The sequence below is a fragment of the Apodemus sylvaticus genome, chromosome 4 (assembly GCF_947179515.1).
Source record: "Apodemus sylvaticus chromosome 4, mApoSyl1.1, whole genome shotgun sequence".
Lineage (NCBI taxonomy): Eukaryota > Metazoa > Chordata > Mammalia > Rodentia > Muridae > Apodemus > Apodemus sylvaticus.
In genome coordinates, this window is record NC_067475.1 from 16679904 (window position 1) to 16689361 (window position 9458).

The 9458-nt window shown below is 43.4% G+C and overlaps 1 protein-coding gene across 3 annotated transcripts in view; it reads left to right on the forward strand.

Annotated features, from left to right (window-relative positions):
* Window positions 1-9050, forward strand: part of Lmo4 (LIM domain only 4) — a 19794-nt gene extending 10744 nt beyond the window's left edge. For all 3 annotated transcript variants that reach the window (XM_052179043.1, XM_052179041.1, XM_052179042.1), the window contains exons 3-5: window positions 75-171; window positions 470-625; window positions 5155-9050. In XM_052179043.1, coding sequence (XP_052035003.1) covers window positions 75-171; window positions 470-625; window positions 5155-5163 — 262 coding nt within the window. In that variant the 3' untranslated portion in view covers window positions 5164-9050. The remainder of the gene's footprint in view (window positions 1-74; window positions 172-469; window positions 626-5154) is intronic.
* Window positions 9051-9458: the final 408 nt, after the last annotated feature.

Here is a 9458-nt window from a genome sequence, read left to right on the forward strand (position 1 = left end):
CTGCGTCTGTCTTCCCCTTCCTTTTCTTAGGGTTGGGATTCCTTAGCGGTGCTAACCATCAGTCTTTGTTGCAGGTTATTTGGGAATAGCGGTGCTTGCAGCGCCTGTGGACAGTCGATTCCTGCAAGCGAACTCGTCATGAGGGCTCAAGGCAACGTGTATCATCTCAAGGTAGCCTTTGTGTCTCTTTAAAAACACCACACCATTCCTACAGGGGATAAAACATTTCTCCTCGGTACCAGTCCTGTCTGGTAGCTGCGGTTGCCCTTAGCACGCAGATGTGTCTTCTCCTACTTTCTTGTAGACTGTCCAGTAGACTGTGTTTGAGCTAAGTTCTGGGATTGTGTCAAAGAAAGTAAAACACCAAAGCCTGAATCTTGTTGTGCTTGACAGACTCTTGCTTAAAAGCTGCTTATAAAGTAGTTGTTGTTGTTGTTGTTGATTTCAATGTGTCTCTCTTCCTCTCTAGTGCTTTACCTGCGCTACCTGCCGGAATCGCCTGGTCCCGGGAGATCGGTTTCACTACATCAATGGCAGTTTATTTTGTGAACATGATAGACCTACAGCCCTCATCAATGGTCATTTGAATTCACTTCAGAGCAATCCACTACTGCCAGACCAGAAGGTGAATACCCAGCAGCTCTTACTAAGTTCTTCATTAGAACAGGTTGGCTAGCTGAGCCTGGTCAAGGTGTGAGTATTCTTAGGTGGTTCTAGCTTAGGTCTTTCTTTTTTAAAGAAGTGCAAAGAGCATCTAATATAGGGATTATCCCTATGTGCATTTTAAATTGTGGATCCTGCCGTTAAAATGGTATCAGTTTTGAGTTGCTGATATATCCTTGACTTCACCCATGTTGGCCATCAGGACCCCGTGCAAAGACAGAAAAAATACTTCACCACAAGCAAAAGCTTCCCTAAGACTGGCTGTCGCTTCCCTTTGTGAGCTTTGCAACTTGAAGAGTAATGTATTAGGGGGTTGTGGAAGGAAAATCAGAATACTGATATTGGGAGACAAGAAACGCTTTCTGTTGTGAAGGGACGATTTCTACATGTGTGGGAGCGATCTGGAGGCCTTTCTTTAAGATGCACTATCTGGCACAGTGGCACAGAACATTCTGTCATGGCCAGAGGAGAGACTTTTGCTCACGGGTAGTTGCGTACCATTTGAATAAGTTACGACTGCTGAAACAAACTTCTTGTTCTCGCTAACCGCACTGTGCCACTAATGGCCCCATTAGAGGTGATGGATCTTGAGTCTTGATCCACAACTTGAAAGTTCTTGGGCCCAGAGTTAGAAATGAGAAAATTATACAAGTATACAAATCACGTCGTATTAGGAGGCACTTTAGAAGGAAAATTGGTGTTCAACAGTTGTCCAGAACCCCCAGCCCTAGATAGTTTGAGATCTATTTTAATCTCCTTAATAAGTCCTATAGCTATGCAAGTGAGTGCATTTTGATAACTGCTGTGCCTAATTTGTAACAATTACTGTCAACCCTCAGTTAAGAGACTGTTCATTCCACCCTGGCCCAGAAAAGAGTGAAATGTACGACTCGTGTGTGTAATTTTACTCACATCATATTTCATACTGATTATGTATTGATGACATTGATTCATTTACTCTTTACTGCGCCACTTGCATGGATATTAAATCTTATTGACCACAGATGAATTTTAATTTCAGATTGGTGATAGATTTTCCCATCAGCTCTGATAGTGTGTTTGACTTTTTCATCATTAACCCAGGCAATCACACAGCACTGAGTTATTGCATTGAAACAAAAAGTGCACACTTGACTTGCTAATTCCTTATGGATTTGCAGCAGGGACTCCATTCATGTCTATTGTAAAGATCTCACGCGTGCACACGTGTGCGCGCACACTCACATATAGACACAAAGGGAGGGAGCGAGGGAGAGAGAGAGAAACGTTTATCTGCATATAGAAATTTAGCAAACTTCCGAAGTTTAGCAGAAAAGTATCTGGCTTTTTTGTCTCCTATAATGCATTTTCTTCTTGCTGAGGAGGACAAGGACACAGGCTTAGAAAATTTTAACTGTCAAAAATCATTTTAACTGTCAAAAGTATTAGGGTGCTGATCTTTACCCTTCTCCCTAGCTTAGGTTTATGGAGTAGTTTAAAATGTTTTCTTTATTTGCTAAGTGTTAATTACATGAGTTTGTACGGTTTTATTTAATTTACTAATAGAGGAGAAATACAGACTAATAACCATTTAAGAATCAGAATGCTAGATTTTTTATTCAAATTGCAAATTAGCCGGTTACCTCAGGAGATGTGGCAGCAGGGTTGGGGGTGGGGCTTCTTTAAGGACTGCCAGCATGCAGAAGAACTTAAAGGTTTTTATAATCTGGATTTTAATGAAGTTAGTCTATAGGATGAAGCTGAGAGCAGGGAATGGGTAATATAAATATTTGGAGATATGCATTTTGAACAAGAGGCAAGGCCATCTCTAATTTACAGAAGGGCTACACACAAGATGGTGAATTCCATCCCCCATTAGTGTAAAAGCTTGACACATTCCCAAAGTGTGTCTTAAGTTGCTGTGCTGCTGGTTTTATGCTATTTCCTGACTCAGTCTTACACACTCACACACACACACACACACACACACACACACACAGTTGCAGCTTATTCTAGCATGGAGAGTACAGAGGGCTGGAGGAGGAGATGGATGGGGTATTAGATTGTGAAGACTGAACACGGGCAGTGACTGTGCTAGAACCAAGTGCGGGCGGACGCTTCAGGAAGGGGAGCCGGGCTTTGGTAGCACCTTGTTGCGTGTAATGTGAAGGGGTGTCAGGAGGGGAAGATGGTCAGTTCTTGGTTTTGCCTTTACGTTTATGGGCTTGCTTGTGATGGACCTTCCATCTGAGGCCTCTGCTTCCCACGCCTCACTCAGGAGTTGTAGGCTATTCATATTGGAACACAAAATATAGTCCAGGCAATGAAAAAGAGTCTGCCGGTGTATATTTTCTTAATGTTGGAAGGTCCCTTCCTCCTAAAACAGAGGGAGACAGGTGGCCTTCAGAAATTAATTGCACATAAAAGGAATGAGGAAATAAAACTTAAGGAAATGGTCCTGCCGGGCACTGGTGAGGCGCTGTGTTTGGGGGTGGTGTTAATTAAGCGCATTTCCCTGTTGGCACGAGTGTCTCACATTTTTGCCCTTGGTGCTCCGCTCGCCATGAGCACAGTCGATTCACAAGGTAGTTTTTGTAAATAAAGGTTCTGGGCGAGCTGACTGTGGTCCAGAGAGATATTAATGAGAGGGTAAGAGGGAAGAGTTAATGAAAACACACTTCCTAGTGGAACATAAACTGCTTTTTTGGAGAATGCTTTAAAATGATTTTCCTCTGAAACCCTGTGGCGTTTCTTTTCTGTGGGAGATGAGATGAGGAGAGATGACAGATAGTTCCATTTCAGTCTTTTCTTTTCTCTCGTGCTCTGAGTTTGGGGGTTGAGGAAAAATTGGATATTTATTTTGGCCGTTTTCCTTCCATTCGCAGAACCAATTATGCTTTGGTACATGATGCATAGTAAATATACTTAGCCATCTTCTGTCTTACAAATAATGAGCTGATTATTTGTGTGACCCTTTAAAGGTGGTTCACTGAATGGGGAACCTCCGCCCGCATGGCCGGGTGTCCTGGAATCTGGTTATGGTATTAGGAATGTGGAGTTCAGTTACCGTGTGCAGTTTGGCTTTTCTGTATTCTGAGGAAAATAAATTTCAGGTTTTCAATTGAAATCTCATATTGACTAAAGTCCAGATCCAGTGGTGTTTGAGGACCTGCATTGCCTCATGGCTTCTGTCATTTGGAGGAGGCTTAGATAGTTCTCCAACCCATGGTGCTTTTTTAAAATATTAGAAAAATCAGAACTCACTTTCTCCCCTTGTGGATAGATTCCTGCCTGCTCTGGAATCTTTTCTTCTTCCCTTCAAAGGTGTAAGGGGAACCTTCTAGAATCTTTTTTGTGCTTCAGTGGGAGGAAGATTTAGCAAAGCTTTCTAGGTTACGTGTCACTTCACAGTTTCCCGTGGTTACATAATTGGTGTTGTATATGTCCATCGTAGAGGACATTTGATGCTCATTTATTAAATGTGCTTGCTGGCTCCTGGTGCGTCTTCATTCTGGACAGACAAATTACCTCTCCCACACCCGGCTTCCACTCTGGGGAATTGAGCCTCCGCCACTTTAATTAGCTTGGAAGTGGGGTTCGTAGACTCAGGCCTTTGGTAAGTTAGGGGAAGGCTGAACGGAGAACTTCCTGAGGTGCTGCACTTTTAGAGAAACCCCTCGAACCCTGATAGACTTTATTCCACGTCGGCACTTGCAAACAGCTTGTGTCTGGCAGCTGCGCGTTACCGTCTGTCCCCTCGCATGTTGGAGCTAGGCTCTCACGCTGGACCATGCACTTCAGTCCCTCTTTGGTCATTAGTGCATCACATGTGCTCATTTCTAGGCCTGTAACATGTATGTAACATTATGGGGAAAAGGTAGGAAGGTAAGAAAAATTATGATAATATTTGCATATAGAATTTGTGACACACATGCCCTGGAGGAAGAAGCCAACATAGATGAAGGATTACCATGTGAAGACAGAATAATGCCATCTCATTCCCACTGTGTAATGTTTGGGGCTTTGTTACCCCCTACTTTTAAAGGAGGGAAACTGAGGCAAAGGCAGTTTAAGTCATATGTCACAGGTGACACGATTGAGCCCATGTAACCCAAAACTTCTTAGGCAGGGACCGTACTCTGAATGGCCAGTGATTTTTATTTATTTATTTTTAATTCCAAGATCCCCCTATGAGGTGTGAGACCTTCCTTCTGGAGATAAACTCACCTTACCGGAGTTTAAGGATGGTTCAGAAGTCAACACCAGAACCTTCCAGGGTCCATTTGCCATCCCCTCCCCCCTCCCCCCACCGAGAATAAGATGTGTCCTGCTTCGGAGCTTGGTGCGAAGAGAGGGGTGGGCAGAGAGGCCCCATCGAGTTACAGTTGGAACAGTAATCCATCTAATAAGAGACGATCAGTGAACGCAGAGAGGACAAAAGCTGTTGCATTTGGGTTTGGTGCCCCTCGAGTGTAGCATGTTGGCTAAGATGCCCATTTTTGTGTCTTGCAGGTCTGCTGAGAGGTCAGAGTAATGCAGAATGCGTGCCTTCATCTCAGATTTGCTCCCAGGTGGACCCCATGTGTCTGCAGTAGGCCCGTCACCTTTGTAGCCAGCACCATGCCATCGCGCCCCCCCTTTAGTCTTGAGTACCCTTCCTGCATTTATTGGTGTATTAAAATGACTGAATATGAACATTAAGGACTCCATGAACCTGGGCCTAATGGGGGAACGGTAGCGAGAATGGAAACAGATCCACCGAAGGACATCTAGGGGGGAGGGTGCTTGGGGGGAGGGAAATGACTAATGAAGCTAATTAAAAGAAGCATCACGAATCTGCTTTCTACCCTCATTAACAATTAGCAGGGCACCGGCCAGAGCGTGCGCCCTGTTTTCCTTTAACAACGTTCTGTTTGCTCTTTGTATATTTAAGTGTTGTAATGAAATGTGTTTCAATCAACCTTGGACATGAGTTAAAAGGAAAAGAGATGTGGCTTTTGTGATAATTCTATCACAAACACTTTTATTGTATCTCTGTAAAATACAATGTATGTATGCATGTGAGTGTTCTTGTCCTGATGTTGCTCCGCCCATGACAAAGGTTAAAAAAAAGAAAAGAAGAAAAAAAAGAGGCTTATAGCCGCTACTATGTAGAAATCCCCCCTACTTCTAATTTGCTGAATGAAGAAAAAAAAATCTTTTATTTGTGATATTTTCAGAGACATTTGCTCTAGTATGGTGTATTTAAATAATAAAAACTTAAAAGAAAAAATATTCAACAGAGTTTGGGTTTAAACACTACTTCTTCTCTTGTGTATTTTGAAACGATTTGTGGTATTCTTGTTGTTGTCTACAGCAAACATTTACATTTGGACTGAGGAATGGGCTTTATACGTGTATTTAGCTCTTATTTAGCTCCAGGCTAATGAAGGAGTCATCTGATTATTTAATTATGCCATTGTAAGCTAGGAATAGCGTGTAGTCTTTGGTACTGCTCATGAGTACTTGTTGAATGATTCGGTAGGAAAGCCTTGGGGTTTGGACACAGGCACATTGAAAACCACAGCACAACCTCATATCCGGCTTGGAGCCTTTGAAGGCTATAGCATTTCTAGAACTCCTTGTGAGGATCTGAGTCCCTGGTAGTTTAGTGGCTCCAGAATTCTGGCCACAGTGGTCTTGGGTGGGCAAGTGGTCTTGCCTGGTGAGCTGGGATTCTTGACCTGCTGTAGCCTTGTTCCTTTGGATCTCCTTCACTGACTTGTCTCTTTCCTTGTGTTTATCAGGGAAGGATTCAGATCTTCAGTCATGAGGTAGTTGCTGGCTCCTAGTTGCTAACCTTAGAGTCTCCACCATGGCACCAGCAGTGGCCACAGAGCCTCTCTCTCAGTAGCTGCCCTGCTCCTGCTGGACCCAGTAGTAGATACTCCCTGGCTGGTTACATGAGGGTAACCTCAGTTCTGCCCACACAGACTGCTGACTCCGAGGGCATTCAGGCTGCTGCTGCTGCTGCTGCCACTGCCGCTGCTGCTTTCTAAAAATGGCGTTTTATTTTATTTTGTTACAAAGCTCCCAATGAAGACCCTGTCTGAGAACCGCCACGGATATCAACCGAGCATGCGCTGCTCACTTTTGCTTCTCAAGCTCCCAAGCCAGGAAGAAAGGTTAGCAGTTGAAAGTGCAGCCCTCTAGGAGGGCGGAGGCAGAATATTAAAGGGAACCATTTTGCCTGCGCTTTATACAAAGAAAATACAAGGAGAATAAGACAAGATAAAGAAATGCACATACACACAACATCTGAGATGGGTCCCTGGAGAATTTCTCTAGACCTGTTCTGATGTTAACCGCCGCCTCCTTTCACGCCATGAAAGAATTTGGTCTGTTGTGGGAAAAGCAGGGTGGTGGTGTTCAGAGGAGTGCAGATATCTATGTTTTTAGCAAAAGCACTCATGTAGCAGGCAGTGTAGACATTCAAAGGCCGTGGCTAATAACTTTCAGTAATACAGTAAGGCATTCAGTGATGGGGAGGTCAAAGGTCATCGCCGCCTTTTAAATGAACTATTATATGGCTGGCTCCTCAAGCACTGTGGCATAGTTCCTAACGAGCTTCTAAAAGCATTTCTTAAGTTGCAGACCTATAAGATTACAAATGTCACTCATGTTAGTATAATCCACATGCAAGTGATGAAGACTTCTCTTTGATGTGCTAAACTGGAGAACGACTAATGGAGCTATGAATCTACAATAGAACATATTTAAGTTGTAGTCTTGCTTTAGGTAAAACACTTCCTTGAAACTAGAGGCCTTTCAAACAATAAAACCCCGCTTTGATGGGGGTGCTTGATGTGGATGGACAGCCACTAAACACACTCAGGTTTGTTCTGACGAGAGCAGCGATTGTGTGGGCTTCCTCCCCAACCCCGACGAATGTTCCTTTGGAGGGAAAAGAAATCCTGTGCTTACCCACCTTTAATCCGTTGCATTTGTGATGTAGGTGTGTGTGCGTTCTTCTGAAAGGACTTCATATGAACCACGTCACACAGCAAGACAGGCCTCGGGCCGTTCAAGTAAGCACAATTAAAATAAAAGGGAGCATTAATGAGCCTCACTGAACTCCTGATAAAAAATTATGTTTATGATACACAGAAATGTCTCAGTCATGCAAATTGTCACTCTTACTAATGAAACAATTTTGTGAGAGATTGTCCTCTAAGGGGGCTTAATGTTGGGTTTTGTTTGGTGTTTTTTGTTTTGGTTTTGTTTTGTTTTTGTTTTTACCTATCTGCCTGCTCCTGCAAAACCTGGGAACCCGAAGACATTCCAAACCAAATCATTCCCCACAAGAAACTGTTTCCAGCTCTTCCTGATTTATTAGGAAGAGTTTAATGGGGACTGTTGTATCTTATAAACCACAAAGCGGGGGAGACTGTCACATGGAAATGAGGCCTGTGAAATTGCCAGCCTCTTAATATTAACTATATTTAAATTCTTTCTGTTGCCCTTATTCACACTGATATTTGAAACAACTAATCATCTAAAATGAAGCTCTTAAATTAAATGCTTTTAAATGTCAATATAGTAAGATTCTAATGCACAGTACTGGTTACATAAAATATTTCTTAGGGTCAATAAATTATGGAACAAACAGTGAATCCAAGAGCTATCTATCAAGGGCAGAGTGAAGACTCTATATAGCTTAAATAATTGCCCTGAATTAAGAAATGGTTGCCCAAAGAGACTTTCCTGGGGGTGGGGGCTTGGTCCCATCCGGGCTGCTCACTGTCTTCCCCACTCTTTAGGAGGCTCTTGCAAACACAGATCATTTACAAGTTAATGTTCATCTTGGTTTTGTTACTGAGACTCACCTATTGTCAGTCCAGCCAAGTCACAGGAATGCTTGCTGCAGTTAAAAAGCAATTTGTTTCCACGAAACTGCAATTAAAGTATTACCAAGCAGCCATTTTAGATTGGCAGTGCTCTGAAGACTTGTTAAACAGCCAGCAACTCCCACTTGCAGAGGCTGGGATCAGACAAGTGGAGAAGTGTAACGCCTTCACCTATGATGCTGGCCCCCTTGTTAGCTGATGGTGTTCATTCTGCTCCTGCTTCCATGGATGTATGCAGAGAGCAATGAGTCGGGGCCAATTTTTGGAGGGTGAGTTTGTAACTCACCTCAAGTGAATCCGATTCTCAGCTGTACCAGGGCATGCTTCTGCAAGTAGATGTGTACATGTGCGCATGCATCCGGGAGGGAACGGCTTCACGTTCAGATTGATTCTGCTGAGAATGGACTGCAACTCAGAGGTCTCAAGCCAATAATGTACTACAGGTCCTGACATGTTACAGCTGTGTAAACAGGACCGTTCGCTCTCCTAAACTACAATAATAAAGCACAGGATGAAAATCAATTGATTCTGCTACAAGTTCTTTGAATGACTCTGGAAAGTTGCTTAATGGCTCAGTCAGAATGGACAAACCAACAAAGCTGGCCCTTTACCAACCTCTCCTCAGACACTGATGAGGGGCGGGGGTCTTAGTGGCCACAGCAGCACAAACTATCCTGCCTTGCTGGAGAGAAGCAGAGAGGGTCCAGCGTTTTTCTTGAGCATCTGTAAAGTTGCGGCTTGACAAGGGCAGAAAGGTTTCGGGGGAAGGTGTGAGACATTGATATAAGAGCCTAAGAGAGGGCATATTTCAGACGTTGTGTTTTGAGTTGAAGTTAGGGATGAATTTTAACCAGGTTAAGGACAATCATTAGCCAGTCCAAGTAGGTGTCTTGACTTCCTTCAGTCCAGAAAGATCTCCCTACCTGGAAG